Raw genomic sequence first — 21,340 nt, 5'->3', positions numbered from 1 at the left:
TATTGCTGGCTCCTCTGCTAATAAGTATCTACAGGTCTGTGTGTCTGTTTGACTAAGGGTGGCGGAGGCCATCTTTGGCAATCTCAAATCCTACATTGTATGCATGGTAAAATAGCACACATCTTTCAGTTTATAAAGCGATTTAATGTTCATTTCCTTATGTACTAATAATCAGTTTATAAGAGTAGCATGCACACTACCTATTTCATTAGCTTGAGCATGTTCTCTTAATAGTAATGACAGCATTTGAACTCCTGTAAATCACTGTGTGATGCTGTAGAACAGAACTCACCTGTATTTTGAAGGCTGAGACCAACTGTAAAAGAAGACATCAAACAGAAAATGAAGAATCAGTAACATGCTCACTACAGCAGGAATGACATTTATTAAGTTTGTATAAATATGCTTACAAATATTCACCAGAGCAGACACTGTTAAACCTGTCCAGTCCTAATAAAGTCTGCTGAAGTATGAAGCTGACCTACCGATGCCTGGTGACACCACCCTCTCATAATGGTACGGGTTGACACACACATTGTCATATTTGAGGTCAAAAGCATACTGGCAGAACTTCACATGCTTGAGTTCATTTTTGTGAAGGTCGGGCCAGCGCCACAGTCGTGCATAAATGACATGAGGAAAACCTTTCCTTCCTGCCACCTGATGAGAAAGAGACACAGAGAGAGGGAGAGAGAGAGCATGGCATCATTACAACAGGAGCACTTAGCTCCATCTTGTTCTCAAGACAGACTGACTCTGGCACTTTTTTAAAAAATGTATTAAGTGTAGAGGAGTAGGCTTTTTTCTCTATTTGAGGGCTACCTGAATAATTGCACAATGTGTGTAAATCACGTGTGGGTCTGAAATGAGTGCAGGTTTTTAGACTGACAACAAAAGAAAGTCACACGAGAATAGAGGACAATCAACATACTGCTGAGCTCCTTTTGGGACACTGAATGTGTTACTTTTTTACATTCATCAGACGCTTTTGTCCAAAGTGACTTACAGTAATTCATACATACATTCATACACTGATGGTGGTGGCTGCCATGCAAGGTACCGACAAGCATATCAGGAGCAGTTTGTGGTTATCTTGCCCAAGGACGCTTCAACATGCAGATCAGTGGAATCGAACCAGCGACCTTCCGATAACAAGGTGCTGGCTCTACCCCTGAGCAACAACCACCGTCGGTGATTTGTTCTATCACGGACATCTTCATCAGGTATAGAACTGAACAGATGACACAATAATAAATCATCATCTCCTGTTTAGATAATCTGCCACATTTCCTCCAGGACAATATTCTCAGTCTGTATCTCTCACAAAAGTATGATCACAAAATATTACATTATTCTCAAACAAAAATATAAAAAAAGTTTCTTGTTAGGTTCTTTGTTGTCTCCTATTTTATATAATGATTTTGCAAATAAATCAGTAGAAATGTGTATAACAGACTGTGTCTGTTCTGTCATAAAGTAAATATAAAGAATGTCCACAGGTTACAGTGTTCTTAAAGTTCAATCATTCCAGTACAGATGTCTCAGTTCAATCACAATCAGGTGTGAGCTACCATACATATCCAGCTCTGTCCAATCACATGAAGACAGTAAGACTACAGAGGTGCTTCAGTGGCTTATTCAGGTGAATTAGGTCATAATGCTGTGCCTGTGATGTTTCATCATTTTATATTAAATACAGGTGTGTTCACTCCTTTACTGAGACCTGAAGAAGACCAACTGTGGCAGTCATGTCCACATTCATGTATATTATTTGGTGTCCACTTTTCTGTCTTATCAGGTTACATCAATAAGCATTGACTATCTAAATACATTTACGTTAGGGCAGAAAGCAGGAACAGTAGCAGAAGTTCTTAAGCATGATATACTGTGTGTACAGATTATCAAATTTATAAACATGGCAGTAGACACATGTCATACAACTGCAGCCTGATGTGCTGTGTGCTATTAATTCATATGTAAATATTAACTGTTAGCATGAGTCCTACGAAGCACCTACGAAGATATCCTGGTCTGGGCCTCTCAATGCACGTGACACCACCAGTATGCCCAGGTCTAGGAAGACTGACTTCTAGTGACCACTGTATGATATTAGTTACTGTGCATCATTGACTTCTGAGTAACCTTTTGACACGCACTCCACACTCATGCTCAGATATGTGTTACTGCTGTCACGATCTTGCATATATTCATATTTACTTGCACTGATTGGGAAAATGCTGCATTGAAAATGAAAATGGTTTGTTATAAAATGAATTCATTGATGAATTCAAATTGATTTGTGCCATCACCTTGTATGCCTGCATACTGTGTATGTGTGATTGATAAAATGTCGCCACCTACTGGATATGTCATGAAATAAAGCAAATGTCTCGCATTACCATGTCAACAGCTTTAATTTTTACTCTTGATAATGAAAATTTAAATACTGTGAATACATATACCCTGCGATACGGTATTATGGTCAGATCAAATTCTTGCAAAAAACACCTTGCACAGATTATCCTGATGGCTGTTTGCAAGGTATTTTTAATACTGAATATTTTTTTAACATAGTGACAACAACAATCCAAATCCAAAGTGTGGGAGTGTAGATAAACAGTATAAATTCCTGATTCCTGACTACACAATAGGTAAGATAGAGTAACTGACATAAATTATTAAAGATAAGTCTTCCTGCAGTTGTACTTTATCATGCACAGAAGGTAAAAATTAGACTTCTTAAGTTTACTGATATAAAGTCACTGCCTGTCGAGGTTGACTTACCTGTAGCCTTCCATCAAGCGTCCTCTGGATGGTGACACACTTGCTGGGATGGACACCATTGGTGGTAATGGCAGTGATGAGCGAGTCCAGCTCGTCCTTCTTCTCCTTCAACTTTTTTACCAGGCTCTCAATGGCACGCTTGGCAAAGCCCTCGTTCTCTCCGCCCTGCCGGTGGCACATGAGGCTGTGGACGATGCTGAGGCAGGCATCATTGCTGCTCGGAGGGTTCACCGACATGATGCTGTTACCACAGGACACAACAAGATGCTTGTTTTACTTAATGAAAACATATGATTTACTGTGGTCAACTTGTTCTTGCCTTTGACAGATACTCTGTTGTAAGAGATAGAGTTTAAAAGTGACCAAAAACCACCTCTGGATGTAAATCTCATTTGCTGGTGGAAACCTAGAAGAAAATATTTTCTGGGAAAGTTTACAAAGCTTCCCGCCATGGACTTGTACAGCCCAGGACCAGCAAGTCTCTCAGGCATCTGAGTCTCACCTTACTCATTTATTCATCCCAAACCAATACTGTATGAGAGAAGTTTAAGTTGAATCAAAATTTGGACCACTACCATTACATTTCTATTTCGTCTAAAATCTAAAATCCATTGGGTACAGAAAAGGGAATTATTCCCATTTTTTTTAATTCACAAATGTCTAGTATATCAACTTAATACAGTTAAGTCATTTTGTCCATTCTAAAGAAAAGAAAAAAACATTGAGTTGGGAAATGAACTAGCATTTACAAATGTTTAGGAATAACCTCCTTAAGACTGGGAAAATTATCTTTTTCTATCTGTGGCAAAACAAAGGGACTCATACCCTGTCAGCTATCATATCTGAGGGCTACAGATCTTTTCAGGACCTAACGTAATCTCAGCTTATCTGAGTCATCTTTCTTCTATATGGGCCAGAATTCTGAACTTGAACAAACATAAACAAAAATCATAGTAAAAGCTTGTATTGCTGTATGTATTATGTAAATGTGTGGCTATACACAGCCATATACATTTATTTTTTACTAGCCATGACAGCATCGGCTGGTAATGTTTCCAGTTTGTGGGTCTTTGTGTGTATCAACTGTAACCCAGTTCCAATCATTCTTGTCCACTCTAATGTTCAATCGTAGATGTATGTGATGTGAGTGGTAAGATGTCAGACAGAAACACAGCTGTAATATGGTACAGATATACAAAGGTGCACTGCTGCTGCTGGCTGCTTGATTTTGGCATGTGATTTATGTAGACATCAGCTCATTATGTCAACTCCTGGACGGACCCGGACTCACACTAAGAGTGAGGGGAAGCTCACGACACAGGTCAGAGCTGGGATTTCTATGAGATATCTAAGCCCAGAAATAATAATGAAACACAATGGTCTCCAATAGAAAACATTTACTCCAGCTATGTTTAATTCAACTTACTTGAACCCTTTTAATCTAATCTACCATTAGAGCCTGATCAATACTGGAGTTTTGGAGCAGATGCCAACATTGATATTAGCGAGTAAAGAAATTAAGATTATTCATTATATACACAGTATATGCGCTTAAACACATCTTTTTTGCAGGCAGGACATTTAATAGATTAATGATAAACTATATTTGAAAATAATAATCACCACTGCACTGAAAGGATACATTTCACTGGAAATGCAATTATCATAGTTATATAAAAATTATAATGATAAATGTATCTTTTATGCTCTGTAAATATATGCCATCGCTTGGACAGAGCAATATTGGCATATCAAATCATATATCATCTGTTGGTTTGAGAGGCCTGCCTGAATCCACAAAGTTCCTTGTGCGAGCTTTAATGCATGTTACCCTTCATCACCACAATAAGAATTATAATGTTGCAAATAACGGTACTTTAGTAAATCAAGCAGACTTCATGTTGCCAGAGTGCACTGAGGAGAGCCTGCAAACAGTACACACTGTACAACACCATCCTACTGTGGCTTCATGAAAAATACAACATGTGTGTTCCAGGTGCATGTGTCACATCTGCACCTCAAAAACAGCCATAAAAGACATAGTATACCTGATGCCATGAAGGATAATACAGTCAAGAAAGTAACTAATTTAACACTAATTTATTCAATGTACCCAACGAAGGAAACCAGCGTGCAAAAAAAGTCCTTGGGATGATGCTTTTTATACAGTGAGCTGATGGTAAATTACATTTAATATTTCATCTGTACTGGTCCTGTGCATTGTGGCAAGTAGAAAACTAAAATTACCAGATCTTAGCCTTCAACAAACTGTAACATGCCCAGCTGCCTACGAAACAGCACTTAGAATTTGATGGTAAAAGAAACCCATGCAAGCATGAGAGAACATGCAAGCTCCAGACAGAATTGCCACTGCTCCAACTGGATTCAAACCCACGACCTTCTTGCTCTGAGATGCTAGTGCTAAGCATTGCACATGATGCCACGATGCATAGAGACTATCTATACAGAGTACAGAGCACTGAGCTTTATCACATTGTGTAATGACAATCACCTGAAGATCAACATCAACAAAATCAGTGAGATTGTGATGGATTACTGCTTAGTGTGTCTGTTAGTGTGTACATTTACTGAGAGAAACAAAACAGTCTTTACCTTCTATGTTCCGTGCTGAGTCACTGAAGCTGGTTCTAATAGCAAATGAGTGAGTTATAAATTCTTAACGCACGAAGTGAACCAGCCGCACAGTACATCTCTACATTCAGAAAAGTTTGAAGGTTGGCACCCAATATTACATCACCAGTTTATCTGACCAAATGCAAAATATGTTTCCCTTCTGCTCCTGAGTTACGGGGCTGAATACGGACAAGAAAGGTGCTGAGCAGAACTTTATGATGTGACAGTGAAGGTGAGTTTTGGTATTTGGAAACAAAATGTCATCATTTTATCCATTAGACATTTCTGAGAAATTTTGTCATTATTAACAAATGGCCAACATGTTTTGTGATTTCGCAGTGACCTTTGACCCTTGACCATCAAATCAGTTCATCCTTCAGGTCAAATGGACATATTTTCCCTCCAATCACTCCTATATGGAGGAATAATAATAAAGCATTTCATTCACTGTACAATAAATTACAAATTAATTTGTCAATTTTTTAATAAATAGACTAAATTACAAAGTAATTCCTTATTTCACATTTAAATGGTCAATAAAAGTTAAAGAAAAATTTAAATAATTACAAACAGATTTTGCAAATGAAATATTAATCCATCAATGAATACTTCAAATTAAAAATGGTTTTACAGAAGTACATACCATTACAGGCCCTTCTTTCGCAACATTACTTTATATGAACAAGTGTTTTTGGGGCGCAATGCATCACGTTATAAAGTAATTACAAGGTCTGTAAAACAGAGGATACATTTTTTGGAGCTACACAACTCCCAAGAAATGACTTGTTTCTTTGTCATTACTGGAGTCATTCGGCCCAATAACATTTGGAAAAAGTCTAAGAGCCGGGAGCTAAACCGGAAGTTAGCTGGCTTGGTCAGCAAAAGTCTCTAGTGCGCTCACTTCAAATGCACATCCAGGAAAATTATATGTCTGCATATGACCATAACCAATCAGAGAGCGTGTTACATTGGCTCATTTGCATTTTTTAACCTTGTTTTACCAGGTCATTGACCATAGTGTCATCAAATGGCTAAGACAAGAAGCGAGAATAGCTATCAAGAAAGGAAAAGCAGAGGGTACATCAAAATGCAGATAGAAAAGGAAATTGCCCTTTTAAATGCCTAATCAAAATCTGTATTCTTAATTCAATTTGTCAATCCATCTGTTTATGTCTCCTTTTAAACCGCATTTTCATATAGATTTTTAAATTCCATTTTTCATTTATGAATTAATTAATGCATTTTTATGCAAATTCCTTTTTAACAAGATTATTAATGCTTATCTTCATTGTAGAATTAATAACTTAAGGTTTAACTAATTTACCAATGCCTATCTTTATCATACAATTAGTTAATTCTTTAGAACTTTTTCTGTGACACTTGCAGTCCTCCATATTCCTTAAATATTATATTCACAAGGAATGGACAGATTAAACGTCACCGTGACCGTGACGTTTGACCCTCAAAATCGATAAGGTCATTCTTGTGTGTGAAAGCATGATGGATGGATGGATGGATGGATGGTTATATGAATGGCCAACCCAAGAACAGAATGTCTGCAGCCATGGTGACCGCCGGTGCAGAGGCCAACGTTTATATGTACGGTGGATCTAATCCATATCGCAGTGTTCCCACATGCACTGCTACCCTAGGCTGTGAGATGCCATAAGCCCTCTCCACTCGGAGATATATCGCAATATCGCCACAGCAAAGGCTTGCCTTTACACTGGCTCTGTTTGTTTACACTGAACCAAGGAGGTCCAGCTGAAGTCCTTCCAGTGTGTCTCTTTATACAGCATGCCAGAACTAAAAGGACGCAACAGTTCACATCATAAAGTTGAGATCTGTGTGGTTTTCACCTGTAAAGCTAAACATGCATCCACCAACTGTTTATAATAACATGGATACTGTTATAAAGTGCTGTGATTAAGATCTTGATCCACCACGTGTTGTGGAATGCGACAAAAACTATTTTAAAATTAAGTTTTCACTTGAAAACAATCAGTTAATAACGGACCCTGTCTGGCTCTCACTTGTGCAGAGGGATGCTGTTTTCCAGGGGGAAGTTCACTGAAGATTTGGTCAGGACTGACTGTCGCAGTGAGTTTTCCTCATTAAATTTGGTACATTTGATTTCTTTCTATATAAGTTGCCAGAGACAGTAACTACAACAACACTATAGTGCAATGTGACACAGACATGGTGAGTTTAGTTCTTTGCTCTAAATTGCATCACATAATCACCAACATTCAACTGCAGGAGCTGCCTGGCTCCCTCTACCAGGTGGAGAGGCTGTTATTTGGGCAGACATGTGATGAATGTAAATTTCAACATAAATAAATCCAGGACAACTAGATAGCTCCAGTAGTGTCAAAGTCTGTAAAGAAAATGTATCCATTCAGACCAAGGCTATATGAGGCATCTGAGCCAGCTTTCTATTAGTTTTGGTAATTTGAAAATCACAGTCAGTGAGAGTCAAAACACTTTGGTATCGTCGTCAACATGTTTGCTGTCTTGCTTACCTGGTGTTAAGTTGGTCAGCCAATGAGTGAGCAGAAAGTTCACTGGCATCATGATGGCCCAGCTCTGAATCAGTCCCTGTTAGCAGAGCAGGGAGACCAGGGATTAGTGAATGCTAGTTAAATGTGCAAATCCAACAGTGATCCAAGAGATGATCAGTGGTAGAACAAGTGTTTTAGTTTTAGTATAGCACTTGGAATATGACAATTTGTTATGTTTCTCTCACAATGACTGACGATGACAATGACTGACCAACACTTTCACATATCTGACAGTGATGAGCATCTATCATTAGACCCTTCTTGCCAAGTAAACGTCCACGTCTTGCAGAATTCACTGCTACAGTTTGTATCAATAGGATGTCAGTTTTTAATCAGTCGTCTCCAAACTGAGATAACCTAAGTAGTAATTATCATAAAACTGCTGGGTTGTCCCTTAAATGTGCATTGATATTATTACTAACATTTTCATCAGTAATTGTACTTCCCCATAAAAGCTTTATATCTTAATATATCCTGTACTGGTTACAGATGCCTAAACATAGGCTATAGTACGACCCAAAGTAAATGCAGGAAGTCGCAAGCTGGAACCTAAAAATTGAAATACAAATGCAACATTATCATAATTGCACTTTGATGGTCAACCACATTTTTTGAACTGTGGTTACACAGATGAGGAGTTGAATTCAACATGGCTATTCCATTGTTCTCCCTTTTACATAATCAGAGAGAAGGGTTTGAAATTATTTATGTAAAACAATGGGTTTATTTGAAAAAATGTTAGAGACTCATGCAGCTTGCCCTTGCCTAGAGTCCAGGTGTCCTTGAACATATGAAACAGAGGTAGGGAGGGCAAAGCTAGTGGTAAAACACATTTTATAAATTCACAAATTTCATGGTAAAGAACTAGTAATTACCAAGTCAAATTTTTATTTGAAATTACCACAATAATGACCTATAATGTAATGAAAATTAACCCAGCATTATTTAATAATAATAATCTGCTATTTTCCAACAAGGAACTGCTCCTTGATTTCTGCTGGTCAGTCATTTCAACTATTTACATTCTCACCAGGATCAACAATCAGGGACCATTCTCCCTCTTACTCTGTCACACACATGCTCACAGTTGTAACTGACCTTTTTCCTGTTGATAATTCATTTGCTATTTCTTGTTTCAAAATATACAAAAGTGAGTGATGTGAAGACATTATGATTAGGTATGTTTTGCAGTTCCGTTCCTCTTCTCTACATCACCACTACCCATGCCTCTCTTTCTGGTGAGGCATGTTTCTTATGAAACACTCTGTTGGAATTTTGAGCTATTTAACACTTTTGGTAATAAAAAAAATATCATTGACAGCAGATTGGGAATGAAACTTTCAAAATGGGAAAGTAGTCACTCAATTTAGCTGGACTGATTGGCTGAAGTAATAGAAAATAATCAAAATGTTTAAAAAATGTACTTTAAATTACTGAGCTGCAGAAAATTGCCAGATACTGGCCAGAAGTAATTATTGTTGTTATTCTGAGGGTAAAATTCAAAAGAAATTTCAAATGTTACTTGACAATGACTATTTAGGATGAAACCTTTAGATCTTTAAAATGAAGCAAGGCAACACCAACTGTATAGATTCACAGCGGCCACATTTAATCATGAAGAATATGCCAGGTTCAATTTTCCTTAATGTTCTTTTTCTTGATTTTAACTACTTATGAACTTTGTGTGTGGGGGAATAGACTTCATTTACAAAATAAATAACAGCATTTTTGGATTCTGATCCAGCGTTGTATGTCAATCTGCAAAATAACTATGGGTAACTAGTTTGCAAACAATGAATTAGAGCCTAACTGATATAAGTGTCAGACAGTATTATCAGCCTATCATACATATATCAGTATCAGCATGTTTGTTGATGGGGTAATGTATAATAATTACATTCTCAGTTGAGTTTTTACTCTTTCTCTGTACTGATGTCATTTTGTACAAATGAAGTTTGTTCTTAAACTGTAAAATACCCTGCCACCATTACAACTCTGTGTTTGTCACAAGTGTTTCATGACCTTATATAAGAATATCAGCTGATGTATCCATAGTATATTTCTTTCACACCCTAATATCAGTTTAGGCCCCAAAGACCCCGTGTGAATTGGGCTCTACAATTAATGGATTAACCTATTAGTTGTTGAACAGATAATTACATGCCAAAGTACTAATAAGTACCTACAAATGAATGTAGTTGAGTAGAATTACAATTTTACTACTATCTGTAGTGAAGCTGCAACTGCAACGATAAATGAATTCATCAATCAGTTTTCAACTTTTATATTAATCAACAACCATTTTGAGGTTATATTAATCAGTTTGAGTATTTTTTAAGGACAAAAAATGTGTCTTCTTTTCAAGATTCTTTAAAGTATATATTAATCTGTGACAGTAAACTTATTATGTTTGGGTTGAGGACCAAACAAGATATTTATGGACATCATCGTGGGTTTTTGGAACTACCGATGAACATTTTTTAGACCAACAACAAATCGAATCAGTGAAAAACTAATCAGCAAATGAATAGACAATGAAATGATCTTAAGTTGCAGCCCTAAATGGGCTTTGCAGCTCAACATACAGTTTACATATCCAATTCTCCACATTTGAACATTTAAGATTTCTGAATAGTTTCAATAATGAAATTTACATTTACAGCCAATCGCACTTTACAATGATCGACACATGCTCACGTTGAATCATGCCTACACCACAGGCGAGATGTCTTGCATCACGGTCACCTGTTATAGCACGATAACTAATGCAGCATGTGAGCAGCATCTGCAGACATTCACAGGTAACTGTTGCTATATACATCGCCCAGAACAACACACACACACACACACACACACAGACACACACAGACACACACCACACCTTCCGTTCATGTATCGTCTTAACATACTGTTCATCACCATACAGGCCCAGCCATCTGAATATCCGAGGGACTCCACACTGCACATGAAAACTTCCGTCAGTGATTTTGTCAGAACAAACAGACTGTTTGCTCTGAGCCTGATAGAAGCTGAGCAGCCAGGCCATACATTCACCTCACTGACATCCCATGTTGGTTAACATGCGTCACCAAGTCTCAACATGTTGAGGAGCAGCTCACAGGAGCACACATTAAAACACAGCATTCATTCATATGTACAAATTTCACCTGACTGCTTGAAGTTTAACGAATAGAAGGAAATGGGAAGGACAATGAGGAATAGGAGCGGAGGAAGCAGGAGACAGAGGTGGCTACAACATCGGTAACACTGACAGACCCACACAGCGGGAGAATATTTGTTGCGGATAAAGCGGGTTACACTGAGCAAAACACTTGAGCCAGCGGACTTCCCCTCATTTATCCCCTCGGTTATCTGTCTGCTTTAGTGCTGGCGAGAGAAGAGGAGAAACACGAGACAGAGCCATGTTGTTCGTACTTACACATCGGCCAGAGTGGAGAGAAGAACTTGCACTGAAAGACGCTGTGCTCTCCGACAATGCTTCAAGTGTGTAGTCAAATGTGTGTCCGTGATGAGTGTGTTGCTCGTGCATGCAGCAGCTGTGTGTGTGTGCGCGTGTGTGTGTTTGTGTGTGTTTCAGTGGAGTCTCTGATGTAACGGGCTGATGTTTGTCTGGTCAGCGTGAGCTCGATGTTTCTCACTTGTTTTATCCTTTTATCAGCCTCACTGTCTCCTCGTGCATCCTGTTCGTTCCCTCTCGCGCACGCCACAATAACAATAGAAGGGAGACGTTGTGCGCGTCGGTGTCTCGACATGCCGCAGCCAATAGGCGGTCAGGTCTCAAAGGGGCTGCCACTCTCTTCCAATCACATAGCGGTTCTCACAGCAGCGCTACGAGCCAGGGTCTGTCTGGTTCGTCTAGATTGACAGGTCTGCGAGACTGTTTTTTTAAGGTGGCGCCGTTGAGATTAGCGCCCCCACCCACCCCCAACACACACACACGCGTGCACTACAACTGTTGTTTAAGCAACACTGGCCTTTTCTATGGTCAGAGTTAACGTGCTTAAGTAAACTATTACTGATTGTTTTGTGGGCTGTGGGAATCAGTGTACAAGACTTCACTAAGGTACACAGCCTCATCTACACATCTGTGACAAACATAGTTTCTGCACAACTTCTGTCATGTATAGTGACACTTCGATGTGAAATACACTTTCGAGAGACTGAAGAGATCTCCTGAATAATTAGAAATACTGATAACCCAGTATCTGAATACAATACAATACAATTACTCTATTGATCCCAGACTGGGAAATTAATTTGTCACATCAGCAGTGGGTCCACAAAAAAAAAAGAAAGAAAAGAAAAACACACTGTACATAGCATAAATAGAAAGCAAGATATATATAGTATATATACACAGTGCAAACTATACTTTAAACAATAATAATCTATACAGGAAATAAACAATTCCAATGAATGTGCAATAACATGACATAGGTTTAATATAATTATGCAGATACCATGGGTCTTCAAGGTTTGCACAAACTTGCCGAGTCCATACCAGGTTGAGTGCACAGGCGCGCGTGCACACACTGTTTTTCCTTGAAATGTGAGGTCATGGTCCCCAGAGAGGCCTTATTTTATGTCATTATTTCTTAATAATTGTCTAATGATTTCTCCAACTTGACAAATAAATTACTCTATTGTTTAGTAATACTTAGGCCTATAGGTAAAACCAAAATGATGTTCCATGTGTGCACATCAAATACAATTCAATATATGGGAAGGATTTCTTTTACTAAAAAATATGTATGAAAAAAGACTAGGAATTTATTTGTGTTTAAAGGAATGAGTTCTTTAAGCAAATAACTGAAAATGAACTGCTTTTACATGTGATTGACTTATCTAAAAGAATGTCCTTTGTCTGCATTGTCACTAAAATTAAAAACAAAACAAAACTGAAACTTAAGGAATTACAATGAAAACTGCTGGACACATTCAGCATTCATTTCTTTTAGCACCAATCCCTGGAACTCACCACTTCTACAAAGCTAAAAAAAAAAAAGTGACACCTAGATGTTGAGGGTTGCAGTAAAAAATGACACTTTTTGCTTTAATTTCATCAGTATTTGTACAAGTGAGTGACTGCAGGAACAACTTTAGCATAAGCTCAAAATGAGATGAGAAAATGACGACAAAATGTATATTTCATAAAGTAGCAAGGAGTATCATACAATAAGTCAGAAATGCAAGCATTATCATGGTATCACTGATCATTCCACATAGCAAGGCTCATATTCCTCAAAATCCTGTGCTGAGTTGTGTCGGCAGACATGTAAAGAGAATACAGGGGCACCCATAAATAAAGCTCTGATCCACAGAGAGTTCTACGTGTCTGTACTTTTTAATTAAAGTAAAAATAAGACCCACCGAAACTCTTTGGGGCTGTTGCTCTGTCACTAGCTATACTGTGGTTTAAAGTTTAAGACAGGTTTAAACATGTGTTGGCTGGTTCAAAGTCACACGATCACTGAAACTCTGTTGCTGTGTCCTCAGAATATGAGGTTTAAACTGCAGTTCTGCTTTAGTCTGAACCAGTTGCTGTGTCCTCTATAAATCAAACTCCTGTAGAAGTCACTTAAACATGGCATAGAGCAGGTTTAAACCAGGTTTAACTTGAACCTTCTGCAGTATCACTTGTAACGTAATCTAATTTACTTTTGTTGTCTAATGTATGACAACGGGCAAACATCTACAACGGGTAACACTGAATATAGATACACAGAAAATAATAATAATTCCATGAATGCATTATAGCTCTCTCATTACATCCAAGCTGAGGGTGCTATACGATGTTAAAGTTGTCGTTGAGCTGTTCAAACCTGCAGCTATGTTTTAAACGTCCATAGGTTCTGTTTAGCTGGACCATTCTAAACCCCAGTTATACTTGTCAGATGCTAAGTCACAGAATCACAGCACCTTTCATTTTTACTTCATAGAGAGCTTTTCTGCTTAAATTAGAAGAAGCTATGAAGGCCGGCAGACATTTTAAAGACAGTGCATTAAACAATGCATCCATCAGTGAAACAGGGATGTCTTATGTTGGTCCACAAGATTACTCAGGCTTAGTGTTGGCATCTGTCCTGCATACTGAGTCACTTTGGAGTTGAAGACGTTTTTTAACATTGTGCATGTGTAGAATTTATTATCCTGTCTGGAGAATTAATGTAGACATTATTGAACAAATGCCCCTCAGAATTCACTAACACTCCATTTCACTCAAACTACCTTTCATCGATTCGTTTTGTCATCTGGTGATAGCATAAAGCTGATTTTGTCCTATACAGGATTAGACAATTTGTAGCAAGCTAATGCTGAGCAAATAGTGGCGTGAATTTTTATTATGAAACACCATCTGACAAAAGTAGTGCAAGACATCAGCGGGTCATCAGACAAACAGCAAAATAAAAGTCAAAGGAAGACTTGTCCTCCTCGTGTAAAAGTTTTCTGCATTGATGTGTCTCTCCTGGCAAGGACAGTTCAGTGTTTGCTGTGCAAAGCCGGAGAAAGATGCAGCTTAGGGTTTACTGGGGGAGCGGGAGGTGAATACTCCTGACGCCTCCAGCATGGTCTTCCTTCGTGCCGTCTCCTTTGCCACATTGTGGTTGAGTCGCCTAAGACGTTCCTGGGGACAGAATATTAAGGTTACATTGCTGCTTGTGTTGTTTAACCATCTGATAGCTTGTGTGTGTTTTTCTGTTTTTAAACTATAGCAGTTTGTAATTATTGCGGGGGCACTAGTAGTTATAGTAGTATAGTGTTATTAGCAACAATTTTTAGGTACTTTACTCAAGCATTCACATTTTCAGCAGCTTTATACTTTCTCTCCACTACATTAATTTGATAACTATAGTCAGATTTGGACTACTTGGTGTTATGAATTGTGACATGTTACCAACCAAGAAGCACATTTTACATTTGATTTATTCAATCTGCAACCTGACATAAAGTGTTAGGGTTAGCCAGTGTATCCTTTAATATTGATTATTGCAGCTTTAAAAATTCTGAGAAGAAGTTGCACACCAAAGGCGCTGACACTGACCTGAGCATTCTGCAGGATGTTGTTTACTAGAACTACTCTGCGTCTTGCATTCAGCAGCTTCTTTACATAAGGGTCCAGATCTAGAGCCACCTTCTGATGCTCATTTATCCTGCACAACTCTGTACAGAACGGTGCATTACAAGACACACAAAGATTAAATCAACGGTTAACAGCACAATGAACTTCATAATTCATTTACTATTAGGAAAGACCGGGCATAGGCATTTTATTAGAAAACAACAGTCAGGCATGAAATAGAAGATTACCTGTGGCCAGGTTGTCGATATGCTCTCTTAATTCTACCTGGCTTTCTCTGCAAATAATGAAGTAATCACAATAAGGACAGTTGGCAAAAATAATACACAACAACATATCAGTTATAGTGCAAAACAGGTTTTGTGTTTATCGAACATTTAACACTCATCAGAATGGCAGTCTTTCAGGTTCACACAACACACACGTCACTCAGAGTAGCTGGAACATCGAGGAACAAGAGACGTATCAATACTTGAAATCATGTAAGGGCTTTAGGTTAATGAAGCCTGTGGGGGAGCCGTCTTACATGTAGAAAAGTAACACTTTCAATATCGACCTACAATGCACAGTCACGAGACCAGTATTGTGGATTGCTGGAGGTAGCTAGCACAGTGGAAAGCGCCGTGACATCGAATAACATCAAGTTAAGATTCAAAAGGGTAACACATTACCTGACAGAGTGGACATGCAGATCGAGCTGCTGGATTGCTGGTTTCAGGAGGTCGACCAAGCCTTCGGCAATAGCATCTTTACCCGAAGAAGTCTCCACTACAGCTGCTGCAGCCATTTTAGTAAACCATCAACACAACCGGACCGGATGTGACGTAGTGTGCCGCTGAAGTCATAAGAACTTCTCCATTTTCTTCCCGAGAATAGTCAGTTTAGCTAGGAGCACCATTTTAGGGAAACGCGTCGCCAAGCCCTGTCTCTGGCATATTAGCATTATTCTGAAAACGACGCAACTCTTACTTTAGCTGGCTCATTTCTCTTACAGCGCTTAATTAGGAAACTAGCAAACAATAGGCTGTATTCCGGTAGACGAACACAAGGACAACCCACACGGACACACCGAGGTGGCTCTAGCTAGCTGCTAAAGCTAACTCTAGCTGGCCGACGCAACAGTCACTGTAAGTAAACATTTCTGAAGAAGATGATTATACTTTTCTGAAGCTTATTAAATAATTGAACAAAAACAAGTACTTTGAGAGTTGACAGTGGGTCGCTGATGTAATTTAAGGCCTGTTAGAAGTTTAGGTTCGCTCAGCTAACTTGTTCCCTAGTTAAGTGTGAAAAGACTAACGTTAACTACCCTGTAACCTGTAACGTTATAATTGATATCAAGCTGGCGTTAACTACTTACTTAGATTAATATGTACTCCCAAGGGGTTCAGCCATGTGTCATTCATTGCAACCACAAAGCACTATCCAAATGAACTGAGAGCGGAGGAAGATGGCTGAAATGGAGGCTTGGATGATATATGGGCCGGCAGCTGTTATGCATCTCACCTGACAAACTCCCATTTTGGCCTCTAAATAATTCTTGTTTGGAGATGTACATGAGCACTCCAAAGGATATTAAAATCATTAGCATTGACACTGACAAAGGTTTCTTCATTTATTGTTAGCCATTAGTCGACCAGTCATTGCATATTTCTGTTATTTAGTCAATTAAACATTATTTTGGGCATCAGAAAATAGTTTGAGTACCAGGGTCTAGACAGAATATTATGTTGTAGGGGTAGACCAATTGCATTGACCTTGTTTTATTTTCTGTCCTATCTATCCAGGAGCCTACACCCGAAGTCTTTCAAAATGAGCGCCGCCTCCTCGCAAAAAGTTGTCCTGAAAAGCACCACAAAAGTGTCCCTAAATGAGCGGTGAGGCGCCATGCACCCTGTCAGCAGTTAGACACCAGATGCAAGGGCCAGCCTTGGCTTTGAAGGTTCTAGTGCTCCCTACGGAAGGCCACTGTTGGGGACCGGACCTGACATGGATACAATTCTGACTGTCCCCAGTGTGTGCTCTGCTCACTCAATATTGTTGGTCTGGTCAACATTTGTTGATGCACCAGCAGAGTTGAATGTGGTTATAACACTAACAAGAGGGGGCTCACCTGGACCAGATAACTTGTGTGAGCAGAGCACACATGTAGACAAGGGGAGAGGGTAGTGGTCAAACTTGGTAAGCCTTGGTTAGTCTATGCTGGACCAGACCACGGTCTTACAAATGCCTTGGCACTCTGGCTCCCTGTTATGTACACAGTACAGTATATGCCTTTTTAAATGGGAGAGAAAGGCTTAAGCTAAAACAGGGAGATGGGGAACCAATTTATCCTCTCTGCCTCTCAGTTGTTCTCTCTCAAACCAGTGGAAGTGAAGCACATGCTCCTTTTATCCTCCTGTCCTGTCATTGTCTCTCTACTCTCTGCTCCAAGTCTATGAAAGACCAGACACCCAGTCCGAGCTTGGACGTGACAAGGGGCTCCGCTTCCCCCTCCCATCTCTCCTTCCCTGCCCGGAGTCACTCGGTGGTTTAACCACAAGTCACGGTCCATGCTGTAAGTGGCTGGGTGGCCAAGCACTCCTCATGTCCAAGGCCTCCACTGCTGCAGCAGGATGACACCCCACCCATTTAGCTGGAGGCCTGTAAGTGGCAAATTGTGCTCTTCTTCTGGCACCTTCTCTCTGCTTCTGTCATTCATTCTCTTTGCACTCTGAGTTTCTTTTCTTTCTTAGTTTGCCTTCTTGTGCTTGTTTGAACACACACTGAATTCAAATTTAATTGTAATATGATTGAGAGAGAATATGAGTGCCAACAAGTCAAACATAAGTCTTACATGACAAAAGAGCCACCACAGTCTGTGTGGCCGCATCCATAATATGAGAAATGACTTGATGTGGAACCCTGCTTCCTCCTCCTCCTCCTCCTCCTCCTCCTCCTCTGTATATCCCCTGTCCCCTTCTTTTACTTCCTCCCTCTTTTTCCCTCCCACCTCTAAAGCTTCACTAACATGCTGAAGAACAAGCAGCCCACTGCAGTAAGCATTCGAGCCACCATGCAACAGCAGCATTTGGCCAGTGCCCGGAATCGCCGGCTGGCCCAGCAGATGGAAAACCGGCCCTCAGTGCAAGCTGCTCTGAATCATAAACAGGTGAGGGTTAAGGTTAAAAAAATAAGTTGCGCAACCAGTGAGAGGCTTTCACACCAGGCAGTATGAGTCTTACTGTTAAGTACTGCAAACAGCATGGATCCACATTTTTGATCTTCACAATGAAATGACGGAGTAATATCAAAGGGAGCATTTTTTGCACAAAGGCTCATAGAACCCCTGTTACCTACTCTGCACTAAAAGCTGCTGGTGAACATATTTAACATCTAGCAGCTTAAGACCCAAATATTTTTGTAAAAGTTAACTTTTCCATGATACTCTAATTTAAATTTCAAAATGTAATTTGAGATGCAAATATTGGTATGACTGCAGCATTGAATGACATCTTATTGTGTTGCAGCGAATTGAACCTGGTGCAACTTCTTTGCTGAGCCCTTGAGTTGACACCATCAGTGTGTTAATTAACTAAAAGAGGACTAAGTGTTTTAACACAGGGCTGCTGTCACCCGAATGCACCTGTAGGCCATCCCTGAGCACATGCACCCACCAACTGTAGGATGACTTCAAGTCAGACTTGCCCAAATTGGTTTTCTGATTTTATTTTGTCATAATTGCAATAATAACTTGTACCAGAGCCTGAAGCAGCGCCTTGGGAAGAGCAACATCCAGGCCAGGTTGGGCCGGCCTGTTGGGGTTCTGATGCGCGGAGGACCAGCTGGAGGAAGAGGAGGAATGCGGGGGATGACCAGGGGGGGACTCCGAGGACGAGCCAGAGGAGGTGCAATGAGAGGAGCTCTGTCCCTAAGAGGTTTGTGTTCACATCCTTGCACAGTCTCCCCTTATTGCTGTGTATACATCTTTGACTCCTCTCCTCAGTTCTTAAGCCCTAATGCTTTGGAGAGAGCATGAGGCATCAAGCATTCCACAAAATGAGAAGTCCTTGCTTGGAGATGTAATTTAAATATGACTTGTGGCCTGGCTGCATCATTTGTTGTGGCCATAATTTCTTATCAGTCAGATATCACATTAATAATATCAAATGACATTAAGGAATGTAATTAGAACAATGTAGAGCAGAAGGTAAGTAATGCAGCATATGAATACAAAAGGAATATATGCTCCCACCATGGTTTTTATATTCCAGCTGTGTGGCACAGGTGCTGACCAGACTTTGGCAAATGATAGCTTTGTGTATCCTGGCTCGCAGGAAAGTCTCCTATTGCCCTGATGAGTGTTTTTTGGAACTGAGGCATCCTTCATTTCTGCATCTCTGGTAGGAGGACAGGGCACGAGGAGGTACAAGATAGAGACATGAGAAAAGCCAAGTGTCTCACCTATGAATATGGTTTTGAGTCAGAGCTGGGGCACGGCTCTAGTCTTGTGGCTGTAGATTTTTCATCCCGTTTACAGTTTCTCATGGGTTTGAGTTGAGTGACTGTCACTTTGTGTTGCACAGGGAAGCGAGTGTCTACAGGTGTCCCAATGCGAGGCCGTGGCTCAGCAGGCCGCCTGGCGATGCGTAGAGGAGGCCGCTTCCGTGGAGGAGCAGCTGGCAGAGGAAGTCCAATGTCCCGAGGAGCAGGACGAGGAGGGATAACCAGAGGTCATTATTACTTTTTTAATTTAAAAAAGGGGATCATTTGTAACTTAAACTGAATTATCCTGAAAATGGACAGAACTGGCTAACTCAAACCTGTGGAGTTGACTCTAGAGCAGTGCTATCCAATCACCAGTGCTGTGTTTTTATGGACAGGGCGTGGCGGACTGCGTGGTCGTGGGGGATTTCCCGGCCGAGGTGGTCGCGGCCGCGGCAGGGGCCGAGGTGTTGGCCGACCAGCTGTGACCCGTGAACAACTGGACAACCAGCTGGATGCCTACATGTCAAAGACCAAAGGTCATCTGGATGCTGAACTGGATGCTTACATGGCCCAGGCAGATCCAGACAGCATGGAGTGATACTGAAGAACTCAAACGCAGAAGCACATAGAGTCACTGCACAACTGTACAGCTGAACTCACACAGAGTGTAGTCTATTGTACACCAGATAGATGTGCTGAGAAATTCTTAATAATTTAGAAGAGTGGTGACAGTCAAGGAAAAGCAGGAGATCAAGCTGTCACCTGAAAGTGCTTTGACCACTACTCAATTCTGCATCAAGCTCCTCCTGCAAAACCCTTTTTAGCTTTGGAAGAACTGAGCGAAGGGGCCTTTTTTAAATATTGATGAACCCTGCTGTCAGTAGACTTCTGTTTTGTTTTATGTTGAATTTTTTTTTTATATATATGACCTGAACAACACTTACACACATATCTGTAATGGCTCAAAAGTAGTCAATGATGGAGATGTTGTGTTAACCTTCTGTTGAAGTCAAGTTTGAATTCCATCTTTTGTTTTTTTTTAAAACGTTTGTTTTAGGTTAGCTTTTAGTGTTGGGTGTGCTCAGACCTTTTGGAATTCTTTTATTGACTTACCTTTGAAACATTTGCAATGCAAAACTTTCCTAAATTATTTGTTAAAAGAATGTAAGGAAACCGTTTTTAAGCCAAGTATCCATTTCTCTTTGTTTTGTATTTAAAAGATGTAGTACATTTAAGTTTTTGTTCCTCTGTATCTTCCACCTGTCAGCACTATGAAGTGGAGATCTACCAATCTTAACTTGTACTTGAGAGAATTTGTATGACATTACCAAAAGGAAGTAAAATACATTTTAATTAAAATGTAAATGGTCATGTCCTTTTTTGTGTTTTTAGGATTTGAAATGCAGTTGAGTAATTGTGCTTAGTAACATTTAAACAGATTTTCTCAAGCACTGTACTAAAGTAGTTTTCACGCACTGGTACTTCACGTTAGTAATTCCATTTTCTGCTACTTCATACTTGCAAGTTATTTTTTTAATATAATTTAATTATTCACTCGATACAATTTAGAAATTGCCCTGCTTTGACTAGATATAGATATTTATATAGATACAGATATAGAAAGATAAATTGAGAGAGAGAGAATCTTTCTTAGACAGTAGACATGGATAGACAATGGCTTCAGTTTAGGTTGAAACTGGATTAGGCCAATGTCGTTCCCAACCTGTGAACTCCTTAAAGCAAAGGGTGATGATTAAGCAATACACTGTTTATGACTCCATCAATCGCTTATGAC

General features: G+C 39.7%; 3 protein-coding genes across 8 annotated transcripts in view; 1 reads left to right on the top strand and 2 right to left on the bottom strand.

The window, feature by feature from the left end:
* The window catches only part of si:dkey-222b8.1 (uncharacterized protein LOC560317 homolog), a 35,559-nt gene that overhangs the window by 13,439 nt on the left and 780 nt on the right, over positions 1-21,340 (bottom strand). For 2 of the 5 annotated variants that reach the window (XM_037093726.1, XM_037093727.1), the window contains exons 1-5: positions 11,419-11,924; positions 7,941-8,016; positions 2,785-3,025; positions 486-660; positions 293-316 (exon numbers count right to left, since the gene is read on the bottom strand). In XM_037093726.1, coding sequence (XP_036949621.1) covers positions 293-316; positions 486-660; positions 2,785-3,025; positions 7,941-8,016; positions 11,419-11,422 — 520 coding nt within the window. In that variant the 5' untranslated portion in view covers positions 11,423-11,924. Of the gene's footprint in view, positions 1-292; positions 317-485; positions 661-2,784; positions 3,026-7,940; positions 8,017-11,418; positions 11,926-21,340 lie in introns of those variants that run through there. The other 3 variants (XM_037093728.1, XM_037093729.1, XM_037093730.1) reach the window with 3 other exon arrangements.
* Positions 13,803-16,569, bottom strand: snapin (SNAP associated protein). 2 transcript variants are annotated; one of them, XM_037093732.1, is made up of 5 exons: positions 16,439-16,569; positions 15,750-15,855; positions 15,309-15,355; positions 15,043-15,161; positions 13,803-14,625 (listed from the first exon to the last, which is right to left on the bottom strand). In XM_037093732.1, the coding sequence occupies exons 1-5, from the start codon at positions 16,482-16,484 to the stop codon at positions 14,518-14,520; spliced, it is 426 nt and encodes a 141-aa protein (XP_036949627.1). In that variant the 5' UTR covers positions 16,485-16,569; the 3' UTR covers positions 13,803-14,517. The 2 variants fall into 2 exon arrangements, with proteins under 2 accessions (XP_036949627.1, XP_036949628.1); XM_037093733.1 differs by lacking the exon at positions 16,439-16,569 and having other exon boundaries at positions 14,310-14,625; positions 15,750-15,901.
* Positions 15,950-20,910, top strand: chtopa (chromatin target of PRMT1a). Its single transcript, XM_037093731.1, has 6 exons — positions 15,950-16,205; positions 16,866-16,955; positions 18,079-18,229; positions 18,821-18,995; positions 19,644-19,790; positions 19,941-20,910. Exons 2-6 carry the CDS (start codon positions 16,891-16,893, stop codon positions 20,141-20,143), a joined length of 741 nt encoding a protein of 246 aa, XP_036949626.1. The 5' UTR covers positions 15,950-16,205; positions 16,866-16,890; the 3' UTR covers positions 20,144-20,910.

This window comes from Acanthopagrus latus, chromosome 3 (assembly GCF_904848185.1).
Source record: "Acanthopagrus latus isolate v.2019 chromosome 3, fAcaLat1.1, whole genome shotgun sequence".
Lineage (NCBI taxonomy): Eukaryota > Metazoa > Chordata > Actinopteri > Spariformes > Sparidae > Acanthopagrus > Acanthopagrus latus.
The sequence above is the reverse complement of the archived record's forward strand: the minus strand, read 5'-3'. Positions and strand labels throughout refer to the sequence as shown.

Excerpts from the sequence above, each read along its gene's own strand:
- snapin (XM_037093732.1), bottom strand. The coding sequence starts at position 16,484 with ATGAATGACACATGGCTGAACCCCTTGGGAGTACATATTAATCTAA. Across the intron at positions 15,356-15,749 it reads CTGCATGTCCACTCTGTCAG|AGAAAGCCAGGTAGAATTAA; the intron begins GTAATGTGTTAC and ends CATTATTTGCAG. Across the intron at positions 14,626-15,042 it reads ACATCCTGCAGAATGCTCAG|GAACGTCTTAGGCGACTCAA; the intron begins GTCAGTGTCAGC and ends TTCTGTCCCCAG.
- chtopa (XM_037093731.1), top strand. The coding sequence starts at position 16,891 with ATGAGCGCCGCCTCCTCGCAAAAAGTTGTCCTGAAAAGCACCACAAAA. Across the intron at positions 18,230-18,820 it reads CTGCTCTGAATCATAAACAG|AGCCTGAAGCAGCGCCTTGG; the intron begins GTGAGGGTTAAG and ends AACTTGTACCAG. Across the intron at positions 18,996-19,643 it reads AGGAGCTCTGTCCCTAAGAG|GGAAGCGAGTGTCTACAGGT; the intron begins GTTTGTGTTCAC and ends TGTGTTGCACAG.